Here is a 17,146-nt window from a genome sequence, read left to right on the forward strand (position 1 = left end):
CACTTTCTTTCAAATGCTGCCATCCAAATGCTAATGTACCCAGCCGTGGTAATTCTTAAAAAGAGATGGCAGCAGCACTCTTTCTTGCTTAACCAACTTCCTTAATTTTTATCTTCATTTTCACTGCCATGTACAACAGACTAGTAGCACTATGTTTTTTTAATAGTGCTTCCTGTAAAACTTAGTTTCAGCTGTCCATACCACTGCCAAGCTTTAATCATCACTGCAAACACTTTCTATGCTTCTGATAGACTTGTTCTGTGGAAATTTTTATCAAAACCAGCAATATTTTTTTTTAAAGAAAAATTAGGGAGTATGCCATGTTCTTGAATTACGCATTCCTTCCACTTAAAAACAAATCAAGAAGATCCCTCTTTGCAAAGCTCTAAATCAGCTTGTGTTTTGGTGCCAGACTGCAGGGACAGCTGGGACTGCATTGGGGCAGTAAGCGGGGCCACCAAACAGTAATGAAAAGGCAGGGCAAAGGGAGCTGGGCAAAAAGGTGAGGCGTGGAAGCAAATAGTTACAAGCAGCTGTTGAACAAGGAGGCTGGGGCTGTGGAGCGTGGGGAATGGTGTTTGGAGGGATGAGATGAGGGCAAAGGAAAGGGATGGGGTGAGAAGGCAAAGGCAGTGAAGAGAAGAAAGTAGGCTGGGATGGTCTGGAGAGGACAGAGCAAGAGGCATGACTTGGGTTAAATAGTTGGAAGAGCCTCTGAATCGTTATTCCTCAGTTATCATCAGTGTCTGAAATTCACCCAGTGTTTCATGCTCCTCATGTCAGTCTTCACAAAGGAGGATGAGCTACCCTTGCAGCCCATTTAGTCCATTATCTTGGTTGTAGTGGTCCACAGGCTGGATTCATCTCTCTTGATAATTCACAAAGGCGTCATTGTGATGCCTCATGAGGGAATTTGTTCACTGTAAAAGAAACAAAAAACTTTGTGAAAAGGGCACTTTGAAGGGGGATAATGCAAGAACTGGAAGCTGAGGAAAGACCAATCATCCTCTGCATGAACTTCTGTCTACCTGGCTGTGTGTCTTACACGACTCGTTTTAGTTTCATCACTGTGCGCTGTTTCTTCCACAGGACCCCTGCCTCATTCACTGCATGCAGTGGACCTGCTCTGAGATAAATCAGAGTTGCACAGTGAAAGACACCATCTGTAGGACCCCTGCCTCATTTGTCAGGTGTGTACTGAGTGAGACAAGGGACTGCAGGAGAGAAAGGGAAGCTTTTATAGCTGAGGCAGTGAAATTCTGACCTGCCAGTTGACTTTTTTCTGTGACCATTTCTGTATGATAGTTTTCAGGTTTTTTGAATCAGCTGTTGTGCCAGCGGTTTTTTAATTGTGCATTCCTTATTTTATAGGGGACCTTTTTTATCCCAAAGGACCTGCTTTACGGAAACACTGAGTGCTTACAGTTGCAAATGAAGTGAATGCGAATCCACTGAACCCAAAGTGCTATACAAGCACAGATCAGTCAGGCTATTGGTGTCTCAGACTGGGCACCCAGAATTAGCAAATACATTTTAATAGTCTTCAGTCATTCACCTGGAAAATAGGAATAAAAATACCCCCTCCTCTCATAGAGGTGCGTGAAAATAAATGATCTTGGACTGGTGAAGCTCTTGGACAGTGTAATGATAAGCCCATAGAAAAACACATAAGGAAATGAATAAATCTCTAGAGCCAGGTTTGAATAATGTGCAGTAAATAAGGCCTGGGGCCACACGCTGAACAATGAGCAGAAACTAGCATCTCAAAGAGCTGCTCATTACATGGGAACAATCCCTTCTGAGCACAGTCTGAGATGGGGTACTGTGGAAAAAATATGATTGTGCACTTAAGGGCTATAAAATAATACATATGTACATGAGGGCTAAGAGTATTTCTCACAAGTAAACAAAACTGTGCCATTTCCTAATTCTTGACTTCATTTGTAGTCTGCCTTATTTAACATACAGGCTTTCTGTTTGTCTTTGTTTCACAGGTCCTCTTATGCTTTGCAGATTTATGTGCTGTAAGATAGTGTTGTCCTGGCCTCTCCATTTGGATTAAGTGTTGCCATTTCATATAGTTGCAGATCAGCTAATTGCAGGTAGTCAAAACCTGCTCATCTTGTATATTTTGTATTCCACAAATTGTAATCTCCACTAAGCTGAAGATTTGTGTGAGTGAGAAAGGCAGATTTGACCCTGTAATTTGCCATCATGAGCAAAACTGAAACCCAGATGCTGCTGTTCTTAACAGTGAAGGAATTGGGGATATTTGAGATCTTACAACCTGCTAGCAGTAATTAAAACAATAAAAACCCCAGTAATTTTCCTATGCAGCAATATGCAAGAGGAGAATGTCACTAGGGCTATGAAATTACTTTAAAAGTCTTTGCTGTAATGGGTGGAGGAAGAATGGCAAATCTTAAAGCTCCTAGTGAAAGTAGGCAGATATGCAATGCTCAAAATACCTAATTTTAAATAACCACACTTTTGATGACTGATTATGTGCATGTTTAGGAACAAATATATACTGACTATACTGGTAATGGTGTAGTGTTAAAATCTATCAAGTTGAGAAGTTGAGTGTTAATGGTGCTGCGATCATCACTGTCCAAACTTAATGCTGGTTAACCCTTCCATGGCATGTCTTCTATTTGCTATAATTCCAAGGGAGAATGTTACGAATAGTGTAAGTGGAGCTGTGACATATACCCCTGACATTTTGTTTGTAGGAGGTATTATTGTCTCTTGCAGATGTCTAAGAAACGTATCATAAAATCTTTTTCTCTTATATTTTCCCCTTCTTTTCACAATCTCAAAATACTGGAAGAAGAATTCATTGGCCTATTTAGGCTGTAGAATGTGATGCCTCTCAAGGATGACTAGCCTTGTTGGCCAGTTGGTGACTTGGAAAGCACTGGTTCACACATGTACTGCAGATAATGGTTCATTCTGGAAATGAAGTAATCCAAACCTATCGAACACATTTTAATCTGTGTAAGAGACTGAATGAGTGTCCTTTGTGCAGTGGTTTAACTGCTCAGTTTTAACAGTTTCATCAGACAACAAAAAGTGATGCCAGGGTACCCGAGAGAAGGAACTCTGATGAAAATCCCCTCAGGCAGGGCCTGACACTACTGGCCAAAGGAGAGAGGAAAGAGCAATTAAAAAAATACAACAATCTGTTCTTGTAGTGGTCAGACAGCAAGATGCAGCACATGTGCTGGGTGGGAGCCATCAACGAGAGCTGGTTTCCCCATGAGATATTCAGACCTGGACTATCAAAGTAAACTGGGGCTAGGACAAACAGATGTTATGCCAGACACGTCAGCAGAGCTAGTCTGTTTTGCATAGGCGCCTGATCTTACTTGGCATGCTCTAAACTCTCTCTTTTCTGAATCTCAGGGTGCAATATAACCATTATGATTTCATCCTAACTGCTCTGTTCTCTGCATATGATGCAACTCTGGGGTATTACTTCTAACATGCACAAATGGGAAGCCAAGGCACAAGGTGGGGTGTCACCAGGTGCACAGTTCCTGAGTGTGCGATCTCAGTCACACGCCTCTGCTTTCCTTCGACGAGAGAAGGAAGAGAGGCTGTGGGGGCACTGCATGACCAAAGAGAACAGTCTTTCCCCACAGGGGTCTTATTGGAGGAGTTAGGTAGTGTTAGTGTCCCAAAACTGATGTTTTGAAAACACCAACCAGAGGATTCTCTGCACAACAGGCATTCTGCCCTCTGGAAAACCAGCTTAGGACAGAGGGGGGAAAATGAACCTAAGCATACAGGCTAGTGGCTGCCACACCGCTGTGGCAGTGCAGGGGTAAGGTCAGGCCTCGGCATTGCAAAAACTGCCTGTGACTGGAAGGTGTGATCCTAACTGTGCTCAGAGGCAGGCAAGGCAGAGTCTCACTCTTTACAGACCTGCCAAGTGGAAAATGTTTATTTGCTGCTCTGGATCCACATCTAGGAGAAAAGAATAAAAGTGATTTAACCTCCAATGTGAGGAAAATCACCTGACTGAGCAGGATGCAGAGGACAAATACAACAGAGGGCCTTACCTTGCCCAGCCAGGAGGGATGGGGAAACAGAGGATCGGATTCGTTAATTATTATTATTAATTTTCTAATTTTTCCCTAGCTGGATTCCACGATTGCTGGAAATAAAGGCTTCTCTAGCTGTCTGGGTGCATCTGTGACATTGAATCTGTCTTTGAGATGGGGAGCACCCTCTGGTGGTTAAGGATAATCTGACATTTCGTGGGATTGGCACCCATCATCACAGCAAGCGCTAGTTAGGGAGGCAATGCTGGCTTTCTGTCACTCTTGGGATGGGTGTTCGAGGCACAAACGCTCTCTCTGCCTTTCTAACCCAGGAATCTGAGTCGACCCCTTGGGAAGCCTTTTTGCCCTGTGAGAAAGGTGTAAGGTGTGTGTGTTCTCCCTGCCCTGCTGTTGGGCAAAAGCTCACATTCAGCCCCTTCTTGCTTTCTCCTGGTGAAAGGGCAAGTAAAGCTCAGTTTGCTTCACTAGTTCCCACTGGACACAAAACCCGATCCTGGCTCTCTCCTGAGGGACTGATGTTCCCTGCCTCTGCTCTTGCTCCTGTCTCCCAAAAACACTAGTCTTGCACCCAGAGCTCTCCCCACTCCAGCTCTGGCTGGATTTGCTCTGCCGAGGTGCTAAAGTCAGCACAGTACAGTCCCTTGCAGGGAGCACAGGAATTCAGCTCAGGTTTCCCTTCTCCTTCCCTAAGTGGATTAACAGGCTGAGGGGATCGTCTCTGCCTGCCTGCCTGACTCAATCTTCATTAGCTAACATGTTTCGCCAGCCGCAGTCACATCCTGGTCTGGAGAGCTGTTTGACAGGAGTGGATTCTGGCTCCAGCCTCCCACAAAGGTTGTTGCGTCTTCTGAGAGAGTTTTCTTGATAGCAACGCTCTGCGGGCTGCCCTGGGTGGTAGGGATGTGGTAGGTATGTAGGGCAGGAATGCTGTGAGATGTGCTTCTTTGCTCTATGCTGTGTTCACTTTACAATAACTAACCCACATCCTCTGCTGGCTGAGACTTGTGCCCCTATGTAATGCACATGCTGTGCAAGTGTCTGAAAATGTTCTGCGTCTCGGAAGGTGTTTTTTTTCCCCCTCGTGTTTCCCAGCCAACGGAGGATCCTGAGTATATTGGGATGTCCCTGAAACTTTCATTAGTTGGTTGTCAATTCTGGATGCCCTTTCTTGGGTGCTTGTAGGTAGTCAATCTGAATGCAGTATTTCCTAACAAGCTGTGTGCAAGCAACTGACCCTATCTCCTCAGCCCCTTCTCCTCCCTGATGCTTTGTGGTACTTGTTAATGGGTGTTGCACCCTTGCACAGGCAGTCATTTATTTTACAAGTGCTGCTGTTTCCTCACTCCAGAGATCTTTTATACACAAGGAAGCTGTACACTTTAAATTGCATCGATTGGAAAACAATCCATTTAAACTAGTGAAAATCCAAACTGTGGATGCTCTACTGCCAGTTTGAGGACACTTCATTTTTGCTCATTAGATGCCTAAACAGGTTTAGTTTCAATAGTAATGAGTGCCTTTTGCACCAGCTTAAGTTAATCTATTTAAAATTGTACCTTGAGATGTACTGCAGTAACATTCTCATGCAAGGAAAGCCTGTGAGGAGAGGAGGTGAACGCTGGGTATCACTAATACCAAATGCCATTGGGGGACCTCTCTGCCCAGCAGCATGGAGGCATTTGGTATCTGTGCAGAGGCCTGAGCGTACTTTAGCAGGAAGAAGAGGCCTCCTTCTGGCTGTCAAATACGTGTAAATGGGTGCAGATTAAGCCTTGTATTTCTGCTTAATTGAGACTCTGTGACGGCACAGAGCATGCTAGAGGAATTATTGTGACTAAAAAATCTCAATGGGAAGTGTTTCACAAGGAAGCAAATGTTCTCCTTTTGTTTTTGTAACCTGACCATTGTGGCGGGGAAGGAAGTTGGTGTGCCAGGCTCTGAAAGTAAGGTCGACTGGCCAGGAACAGAATCAAAATGGATTTATTTTTTCTTCTTTTGGCAAGTTGGAAGGGAAATAAAAAAGGCAAATGAGCATGAAGGGGCAAAGAACACTACAGACTCTGGAGGATTTTAGAACCTAAAGCTGTATTTAGCAAATTAAAGGATGAATTGAATTTCCCAAACAATGTGTGTTGAAGCACACAAATTAATAACCGTGGCATTTATGAACTAGCAGTGTATTTGGTTTGGTCCTGTAAAGATTTTCCAGCTACAAGTCAATGGTCAAAGCAGAACAGCTCCCCAGAGAGCCCTGGGTTGTCTGTGCTTTAGCTCCCTGGGGGATGCAACCCTCTCTGGAGCAGTCCTCCATCAGGGCTAAGTAGTTATCAGTGCTTAATGATGTTCTTCCCAGAGCAGGGAAACAAAGGTTACAGAAACCCTAAAAATGTAACCTGTCTCTGAATGGGCAGCAAAGGAAGTTTCGTTGGAAAGACCAAATACAATCTGTTTCACTGAATGGAAAAGGGATCCTTTTTATACTGCCCTTTGTTTGGAGGAACACAGACTGGGAGAACAAACCTGTTTATATCAATTTACAAGTAGCAGAAATCCAGAAATCACTTTGTTATGTGTGGGGAGGAGCAGACTGGGGAGGAGGCAGTCTGAGTTAGGACTCACTGAAACAGTCTCACTGTTACACTTTGTGCCTTTTTGATGTTGAAGCTACCTTGGATCACTGTTCTTGATGAAGATGATATTCACGTGTTCTTCAGTCCTTTTTCTTCCAAAGGTTTCCCAAAGCACTTTATGCATTAATAAGTTATTTTGCTACTGCAACTGGTTTTGCAGTCGCTTTAATGGTACAAAGCAATGTACTGATTTGGAACCAGAACTGAGGAAGAATATCATTGCTGGGAAGTAATGCAAGGTATACTAGCAGAAGCAGAACAGGAATAAATGGGGAATGTTGAATGAGATGTGTCTAAAGCAGTAGCTCACTGTCTGCTCCTGCCCTTTTCATCTCAATCTCTGGCATCTCATCAGTAGTGAATTGCAGGGAGACATGAATTGACACAGTGCAGGCTGTACCACTCACATGATCTGTTCAGTCCCTATCAGTGACCCTTTTGTAACACTACTCTGTCACAGCATTTTCCAACAAAAAATTCTGGTGGTGTTTGATAGTTTCCAAGCCCTGGTTCCCTTTCGTGGCCCTCTGACCAAAGCCAGAACAAGAGGGTAGTTGGCAGATCTGTCTGTCTCTACATCTCTTTTTTTAGTTAGTGGTGAAGGTTAGAGGTCAACTGTGAATACTGAAGGGAACTCTGTGATTTTAGGGGATAACTCCTCTTCATCCTCCAATTTGGGGAAACAATAAGAAATTGCATCAGGAAAGACGGTACTGTATCTTGAAAAAGAATTATTGGTACAGTATCAAGAACTCCTTATTTCCATGCTAACTTTTTCAATTCACAGATTTCCTCCTGCTTAATCTGCTTGTCCTTTTCTCCCCCTTAAGTTTAGAATGTTTAGATGAGCTTTGGATACAGACTAGTCTGACGTGCTTTCTGTGTAGTTAGGACCTGGTTGCGTGTAACTTCAGGGTTGCTTTATCAGCTGTGGATTGAATTGAGGATGTCTACTGGGAGTTTCAGGTCTTGGTTTTCTCATTGGAGGTCCTTCCATCAGGCAGGTCTGTTAAACGCTTGCTGAGTCCCTAGAGACACTTGATCTGTGTTTAAAGGAAAGCAGCTGAACCATGAGAAGAGAGAAACGGCTGTGTACTCAAGCACTATTGCTCTGAAGGGATCTTACTCTAAGCTGTGCAAAGCTTGCATGGCAATCTAGGTGCCTGGGGCTCTCTATGTGCTCCATCCCAGCAGAGATCCGTGTGGTGCTCTTTCTGGCCTTTCCTGCTCTGAGAAAGACAAGTTGATGGCTCTTGGATGCTTTGGGCATGAACTGTATCTAACTCTCCTGAGGCCCAGGCCAGGAAAACCTCTGGAGGATTCCAAGCAGCACCTGCCTCCTGCTCCCCACTCCTCTTAAAGCTTCCCCAGTGGAGACACCTGCTCAGGGAGAGCAAGAAGTCCATAAATAAATAATTCCCTCTGTCTCTCCTGATCAGCCCAAGCAGCTGTGATTGCTCCTGAATGCCTGGGTTGCTTTCTTCTTAATGGCTTTTAAACCAATTTCACCCTCATCTGATGACCCAGCTTCTCCTCCTATTTTTGGAGGAACAATTTCTTCTTTTAGAGAGAGGGTTTTGGGGAGTATTTATATTGTGTCAAGAGTTTTGGCTGAGGTGAAATAGTATAGCAGTGCAGGTGAAGCTACAGTTTACTGGTTCTACCAGGCTGCCCATGCCTTATGCTGACAAACCTCTAGAAGGGACCTCCCTGGGTACCAAAGCTAGCATTGACCTTTGCTTGAGAGCACTGGACATGTGATGCTCATGGACATCTCACAAACATTTAATAACTCTTACACCACTCTAAGACTACACTTTTTGGATATGTTTTACCGTTGAGAGAGCTAATCACTGAGACATCTGAGGGCTTATCCTTTGCCCGACAGTGTGGAGGTAAAAGTTTGGGAACCTAAGTTAGGAGGGCAGGTTCTCACTTGTCTGTTCAGCTGACATACATCATCTCATTAATAGGCATTTGACAGCTTGCCAAATATTTAGGGCTTATATTGGTGCTCTTGCACTCTGTCTATATGAACTGTAGTAGCTCAAAAATAATAATAAAAAAGTGGTCCTTACATAGCAAGTGAATAGGCAAATATAAAGGTGCTTGGTATCCTAGTGCAACCCCTGGAGATATTTATTGCTCATCTGATGGGTGTCATCTAGGTTTGTCTATGCAGAAGTATTCTGTATTTCTGGAAGTATTAGTACTGCCTCTGCAAGCAGAACATGCTGGCTGGGCAGTAGGACATGCAAGGCATGTTCTCAACATCCTTGCAGTACTGGTCAGGTATCCTATGTGATGTGTGCTAGCACAGCCTTGTGTTGTGTTGCAGGCCAATGACAGTCCACCATAGTGCCTTTGGAAGAGGCACTAGTCTAGCTGGATGGAATGCAGGTGCCATGCCTATGGTTATAATGCTAACTGGGCTCATTCAATCCAAATGATTGCTGGCTAATGAGCTACATTTTGGGGTGGTTTTTTTAAGCATCCTGCTCAACCAATCAGGTTAATGACTCTCCTCATGAAATGAGCCCCTGGAAACAAAGTGGTCTCTCAGGGTACTCTTGCATGATACCTTCTCTCTCAGAAGCAAGGCAGGGCCTTCCTGGGTGCCATGTCATTGGCTGTTTGGCAGACCTCTGTATCTGGAGCAGTGACAGTCTTTCTCTCCTAACGTCTATCTTCTGTCCTGCTTCTGTCTAACTTCTTGGTACTCTTAAAAAGCAGTGGGTTTAACAAGGAGAAGGGCTGTCACCAGGCTATATGGTTCCCAGGATGAATGTGGTAGCAACAACTCTGGAAGTTATGTCATAAAAGCCTACTCTTTGCTGAATTGCTGACCACATGAGTTATGAAATACTACCAAATGTTGAGGGGCAAGGTCTAAAAGATGAGTTGAGTATTACTGAGTTCATCTGACTGCAAATATTTAGTGGAAGATTGGTATGTTTATCAGAGAAGCAGAGAGGGGAGGCATCGGTAGTCTTTGATCATTGCTAAAATAAAGGTGTTCAAGAGATGAGCGAAAGACCAAAACTGGATTTTCTTTTGTAAGCACTGTGGAGACCAAGGGGACCTGTTGCTAAGAAGCTGCAGCACCAAAGTCACCCTTAGACCCATGGGACTGAGATTTGAATTTGCCTTAACAATGATACTGAAAAGTAATCTTTTCTAATGCTGCCACAGGAACAGTGAAGCTGGCAACATGTGACTTTGAAGGATGAAGGCATTTTTGCTGAAATCCAGTGACGCATGTTCAGGTCTGTCAGGAGAAGGCTTTACTGCTGCCCACAACTGCCTCTGTGCAGTTCATCTCTGAGAAAATTAAACACTTGGAAGTCAGGTCAATAAGACCTTTTCAAAAACATCCAGGGACTTGTACTTCCACACATGAGAGAGATTGCCATCTTTTGGAGTACAGAGGGCTGCGTAACAGAAGTAGGACTAAGCTAGTGGAGTTTCTCCTTTCCTTTGCATAGAAAACCTTTTTTTCTGGTAACCAGCATCTGTCTCCTTGTGACTGGCTACCCTCTTGATACTGTATGTGCACATATTGTGTTGCTGAAGCAGACATGTTTATATGGTCCTGAGTTGACCTGCCTGTTCTAAATGATGTTTTGTGGTATAGGTAAGGATTGTTTTTCTTGTTCTTTTTCAATTTCTTGTTTGAAAAAGTACAGCAAAACCATGATCATTCATGGTCTGTAGGCATAATGTGGCACGTTAATGACTTGTAGACAGCACCAATTTCCTAACGTGTTTTACTGCAGGTGTCTGAATGAGATACAGTTGATGGAATTCAGAAGTTAAAAGTATGTTAAGAAGCTTGGGATAAAATTTGTTGGCAAAGCTGTCTAATCAAATAATCTGTCACACCAATTTGCTCTTGTCCAGAAAGTGAAATAAATGTTTTTCAAGTAATAAATAAACTCAAGAGGGAATTGTGGAAAAAAATCTGTATTGTTGTTCAAACACTAAAGTTAGTACAGAACAAATCTTCAAAATGGTTGTGTACTTGACGGAGCTGTTTGGAGAGCCAGAGCAGAGGAGACCTGCAGTTGTTGTGCTGCTAATACAGCTCGTCAGAAGGAAGCCAAATACAGAGCTCCTCTGTATTTGGCCTGGTTGACCTGGTGAAGTCAATAGTCTTCTATTGACTGTGCCCAGAAGAGGCCAGATGGAGGTTCCTGCAGGGAAAGGAAGGTCTTTAATCCTTGCTTTCTTCATCTCTTATACCATGGATAGAGAAGTCCTTTTACTGCTTTGCTCCTTTATAACTGCCTATGTCACTTTCCAAAAGGACTCTGTTACTTACTTGGAGAACCCAGCTAAGAGGAAATTGCGCACTTACCCACTTTTTTATTGTCATGTCACAGTATTCAAACTGTAAAGTCTGGGCCTCATTGCTATTGCTGGGAAATAAGTTATCTTGTATGTGTTTAAGTTCCTGTTTCAATCTCAGACTTGGAAAAATTACCCTCCATTTTCACTGCCTAGCCCTCAGTGTGCATGCTCTTTAACAGTAATAAGTCTGAAGCATTTTGGTTCTTTAAGCCCCACTCCTTTTCTGGGTTGAGAGATTTGGCATTATCAATACACGTGCCAAGAATGTTTTAATTCTTTCCTTGCAGCATAACAGTAAGTAACTGTTATTTCTCCTGACAAGACAGAATTTTCTTTTGATCAGTTCAGTGAGGAAGCTGGTACTGTGACTATTAGGGACCTGAGGTGATTAGAATGCATGGGCTTGGAGAGAGAAGCAGCAAATCATCTTCCCAAATTAGAGGAATGAACAAGCATCCCCTGTTCTCCTGACCTCCCTCCTTGGCCTTTGCAATATAAGACTTGAAGCTAGTGTACTGAGGTAGAAAAGCTAAAGGTGAAAAGATGCTGTTTGGTTTTACGTCCCATCTGACCAGATGAACCACCATACTGGGAAAGCCATGCTTGTGATGCCTCTGTGCGGGAGGATTGGCAACAGATAAGCAAAGTTTTTTCCAAGATTTCTTGATGCCTTGTGTTCCCTCCTTCTTCCTGGTAACTAAGCAAATATCCCAGCTACTGCTCTGTGGACACCTGAGATCATGGATGGGGAAGGATTCATTTCTGCTTTGCTGCAATTTGGAAAGAGGATGGGAAATAGCAGTGAGTGTGCTAGTAAATGATGTGTAGCTGGCAGTGTGAATAAAACCACTTTCCAGTCAATGTCTTGCTCATGTTCTGCCGAACCACACTGGCCCAACTAAGGGCTAGTGTAACAGAAACAGATCAGCAACAGGTCAAAATTTGGAGCCAGATCACAGCTCTCCATTGAAGTCTTCTAAGTCTGTGAGGTCCATTTACCTCTGTAATTATCTCTTTTTTGAGGAAAATTTTTGTCTGCTTAGTTAAACAAGAGTGGCTAAGAAGTAGGCTGACAGAACATGAAAGCAGATACACTGCAGTATTTCTGGGCAAGGAGGATAGAAGTTCCTATCAAATACCCCAGCTAACTGATGATGCAAGAGAGAGCAAAAGGCATAATCCCAGCTACATAATTTCTTCTCCTGCCTCTCTGTATGTTTCTTACTATAAGCTCTTCCAAAATCTGGAAAACAACATCTGTCTTCCTAACCTCTTTATTCTTTCCCGTTTGCTAAAATACTCTGCTCCTGCCTCTTACTCTGGTGCCCTGTTTTGAATTCTACCAAAGTTAGTATGGCTTCGCCTGGTTTGCCTTTGTGCGTGTGTGTGTGTCTGCGTGTGCACTTTCATCTAAGATGTCAGCAAGAACATGTTCTGCTCTGGAAATAGAGTCCTGCTATTAACACTGCAAAGACAAAAGCAGGTAAAGAAGGACACAAAACAGCATTGGCCCTACAAAAATAGGGGTTATTAAAAGAAAGTATTGACTTTTCATTGGCAATGTAGCAACTATGTTTGTCTTATCTCAGGGCTCTACACCGTTATATCCAAGCACAGAACTTAATGAAAGGTCACATTTCTGGGACAGAGAACTCTCATTCAAAGCATGACAATAAGAGTTAAGACACTTATATTCAGACTCCTACTCTGCTACACGTTTGCTCAGAATGATCTGGGGCAAACCGCATAACCTCTTTATGTTATGATTTGGCAGTCTATAGGTTAAGAATTATGATACAGATTTTTTTAAAGACTAGGTAATGCTTGAAGCATGTCTAAGGATGTTCAGATGGGCAATTAGTTAAAAATTACAATGTGAAAACTATTTCCTGCTTAAATAGATGTTAAGCTTCAGCAGTGATGATGGTGATATCTTGGAAGCTTGTTGTTTGTAAGGCCAATTAAGAGGCTTTTTTGGAAAAAATAATCTGCTGGAGTTTGGTAGAGAACAAGACATTGCCTTTGGTGGGGAGAGCAAACTAGTCAGGTGCAGTAAAGGAAAACAGAATAGAGCTCAAAATAAAGAAGGCTGGTTTGTTCTCATGGATAGAGTCTGTATCTGGGACAGCTGTTTGCTGTGGGAGTGGTGAAAACCTACCAGTGATGAGGGACCTGGGCTCAATGGACCTAAGTTTCTTCTCTAGGGTTACTAGCCTTGCAAAGCAAGAGGGATCAGGACATGCAACACAGTGACTTGCGTGAGTCCAAGCAGTACTATTGGCCTCAAAGTGTGAAAGGGTTGTCTTTCAAATTCATCACACTGACCCTTCTGTAACTGCTGATTCCTTAAACGAGATAGGGGCTGGGAAAGGTCTCTTGTCATAGAACTCTTCTTTCCCCAGCAGACAAGAGAGGAATGTGCATACATATCTGTTCTGCCCAGTTTAGTCCTCCTAATTATTATGTATGCTTTTTGCCCCGTGCAGATACAACTTCATTGACTTCCTTGTGAGAATACAGTAATAGGGCCTTCATAAAAGACAAAAAAAGAAGAAATCCCAAACCCAAAAAAGTAACTAGACCTCTCCCTCTGCTGCATTTTACTTATTTGCAAAAAACTAGCCTTATCAACAAGTGAAATCAGGTTTGTTTGGCATGATTTGCAGGCTAGACCAAATGAAATTTCTGTCAGTCAATCAGTCAGCTTGCTGGAAAGTTGATCATTATTCCGTGATAAAAGTTTTAAAAAAGTAAAAAATTAATCTATCGAAAACAGATTAGTCGTTAAAGGATGGTGGGAAAGTCTCCAAAGAAAGTCTCTATCTGTCATCTCTTGGAAGAGCCAGCAAAAGAAGAGAGACGTGTCTTCGCAGTTCTTGCTTTCTTTCTGGGGAAGGGGATTGCACGTCCCAAAGTACTGATCCTGCCTATGACTCCATCAGCCTATAGCACTCTGATCATGCTCTGTCCAAGGCCAACATCGACGGAAAGTCATTGCTCTGCATTTGGACCAGGTGTGAGAAGAACCAGTGATCTCAAAAGCCAGAGGCTGCCTTATGAAAGTCATCCCAGTGGGTAGCAGTAGAACACCTGTGTGTGTGCTCTGCTCAGAGGCCACAGACTGAGGGGCCACGACTGTTCCTGCCCGTCCTGCAGGGAATGAGCAGCAGTTCCAGGGCAGGATTTGGTGAGGCCGGCAAACAGAGGCTGTGCTCACAGGGAACACTTCTGCTGCTGTTGCATGTGCCATTCTCCCTTGTATTCATCCAAACAGAGGTTTTTGGTTTCCAGATCTGCCATCTTAATCTTAAGAGTCCTTTTGAACCTCGTCCTGTTACTTTTTAAAAAAATACATCTGAAGAAAAGCCATGTAGAGATGAGTGCCTCCTTCTTTATGCTTTGAGGGGAAGAGAAATTGGCTAAAGTTGTGAGAAGGGCTCAGCAAGTGCTGTGTGCGGAGGGGTTTGCAAAAGATGAAGCCTCCTGAAGTTCCAAGATCAGCCTGCAGGACTCTTGCCCTTTTTCTTGGGAAATTCAGGTTGGCGAATCCGGCCCAGCCAGCAGAGACTATTCCTTTCTATCCTTCTTAGAAAGGAAGAGCCAGGCCTTTGAACAGCTACTCTCAAGGCAGGGGAAGCTCCATTTGTCCATTTGCACTGGGTCAGAAGAGATTACTGTTACATTTCTGCACCAGTCTGTAAATACCCACCTTACCCAGGCAGTCTTCTGTCAGCAGCATCCCATTTCCAGAGTACAAACCCACCATTGTATTGTTTATATCAGTTAATTCGGCCCTGTGGACCTTGTGCCAGGCGATCGCATGGCTCCCTGCTTGCCGCACCTCGGCCTGAATAAAAGTTAAAAGTGCAAAATTAAAACATCAGCTATTGGGACAGCAGGACCTGCCTGCCAGGCCATTCCCACTCTAGTCTCCCATACGCTGAAAGCCCACACCAGGGGTAACCTCTGCACAGTCAGGATCCACCCAGGGTGCATCTTTCTGGAGAAAATTGTTTTCCATCAAAACCAGCTCACTGCAAACACCCTGACTGCTCTTTAACTGTAGCGTGCCCAGGCCCTGACCCTGTGTGCCTCCTCCAGCCTCTCTTGCCACTGCGCATCAGGAATCTTCTTCATGGGGCGACTAGGTCGTTGGTGAGCCCCTCTCTGACCTCAGATTTCTGTTGGAAATGCACTGGCACTGGTTTTGTCCTTCTTGCCTTCTGCCTCTCCGATGTGGTCAGTGAGATTCATTGCTTACAAACTTGCACCCTACTAATGCTAATGCCCTACTAAAGCTCTCGTCTTTCCAACATTTAAAGCACCTTAGAGTTTCTGCTGGGCTGATATATCACTTAGGCATACAAAGGTATATGTGTATATGTGCCATTCGTATTAATTCTGCTTCTTGGAAAGATGTATAATGTGAATTGTGTCACCTGCAACATTCAGGTAATCAGATTCTGCTGTACTTTTAAAACTGTGGATGAGTCTTCTCTCTGACTCCCATTTTCTAGACTAACCTGTTTTCTGTGCCATCTTCACGTGTAGCTCTCACCATAAACAACCACTGTTTTGACATCCTTAGCTTAGGGACAGTTGATCAGAATCACACAGCTTGCCCCCACATGGCCTGGGGACAGGCTAAGGCATACCATTAATTTGTATGGCATTTGTTAAGATGTCTGGTAGAGGAGGTACTGGGGAAGTTGCACTGATAGACTTCAGTAAATCAAGGACAGTTTTACACTGGCGGTGAATTTAGCCATTCCTCTTTTCTGAATATTCTCAAGTTTCTACAAATACTATTATATGAAAAGTTTTAGCCTAATTTAGTCAATGCTTATTGCCATATCTATAGCTGAACCACACTGCATTTTCTTCTATGCTGCATTGCATTGTCATCTGAAACGCTCTAGTTCATCCTTTGCTTCTCCTGGTATTGTACACTCTTGTGTCAAATTAAATACCGAGTTTTATGTTAAGAAATATTCTCTTAGCTCCTACTTTTTTCTTTTTGTTTGCCTGGCATAAGAGAATGAAGCTTTTATCTAGGTGTGTTTGTATATTCCTTTTAAAAAGGCCTCTAGTTCTCTTTTATCTGTTAAGGATATTTTTATATATTTGAGAACTGGACCTCTAAAGATGAAGTGGAAGCATAGGAGAGGTTTGTATGAGTGCAGTTTGGAAGGTGGAGAGTAGGTAGCAAGGGACAATTAGATCCTGTAGGGCACCTCTCTGCGATTCAGGCTCTCAGTGCAAGACTGCGTGTGCTAGGCATGTGCCCGAGAGGCTGGTGTGCTTGTATGGAGAGGGATCTTCAGGTAGGTATCGGTACGCTGCTGTAACTATGCAGTGGAATTGTGTGAGTGTGAAAATGTGTGCAGGAATTGTGAAAGCATGCTGACCCTAATGGCAGCCAGTACACATGCAGAGCTTTGAAAACGTGTCTTTCACGAGGCTAGTTGTGCCTGCCGGTTTTGATGTTTGTGGGGATTTCTGAGGGTCTACATCTCTGGTTAGTGTGGCTGGGAATATGCGCCGTTATCCTGAATGTCGGATTCTGGTCTCATGTGCCAGGATTTATTCCAGTGTGGTTTCATAAACTGCACTGAAGTGACATCTGAATTACACTGCTTTGGAACGGGACTTGGGAACTCTTCTGCGTGTGTGTATTAAAGAGTTTGTGTGTATGGGAAAGCAGATGTCCGAGTACCGTGATTAAGCTGTGTCAGTCTGAGATGTGGGTCTGTGCGTGTGCACAAAGTGTGTATGTGGAGTCATGTGTCTGCATGCAGCGGTGCCTGTGACATGCATGTACAAAGTGTCACACTGGTGCGCTGTGCTGTGCATGCGGACCGCTGTCTGGGTGGAAAGCGGCCCGCCAGCATGCCCGTGAGATTTTGTTTCCCCCTAAACTCTACAGCCGGTGCCCACGAGAGACAGATTAGTGGGTAAGAGGCAAGGGGAGCCTGTGCGCTGCCGCTGCGATCGTTCCCGTGGTGGGACCGGGCCGGAGCTGCGATTTCGCGTCACCCGCGCTGCCGGCGGTCCCGTCGCCCCGGCTGCAGTGCCAGGCTCAGCAGTGCCAGCGGCCCG

The 17,146-nt window shown here is 44.0% G+C and overlaps 1 protein-coding gene across 1 annotated transcript in view; it reads left to right on the top strand.

The window, feature by feature from the left end:
- Window positions 1-1,110: 1,110 nt before the first annotated feature.
- Window positions 1,111-17,146, top strand: part of ESRRB (estrogen-related receptor beta) — a 108,233-nt gene continuing 92,197 nt past the window's right edge. Inside the window, exon 1 of the mRNA XM_009886979.1 lies at window positions 1,111-1,190. Coding sequence (XP_009885281.1) covers window positions 1,111-1,190 — 80 coding nt within the window. The remainder of the gene's footprint in view (window positions 1,191-17,146) is intronic.

Source organism: Charadrius vociferus, unplaced genomic scaffold, assembly GCF_000708025.1.
Source record: "Charadrius vociferus isolate BGI_N301 unplaced genomic scaffold, ASM70802v2 scaffold14, whole genome shotgun sequence".
NCBI lineage: Eukaryota > Metazoa > Chordata > Aves > Charadriiformes > Charadriidae > Charadrius > Charadrius vociferus.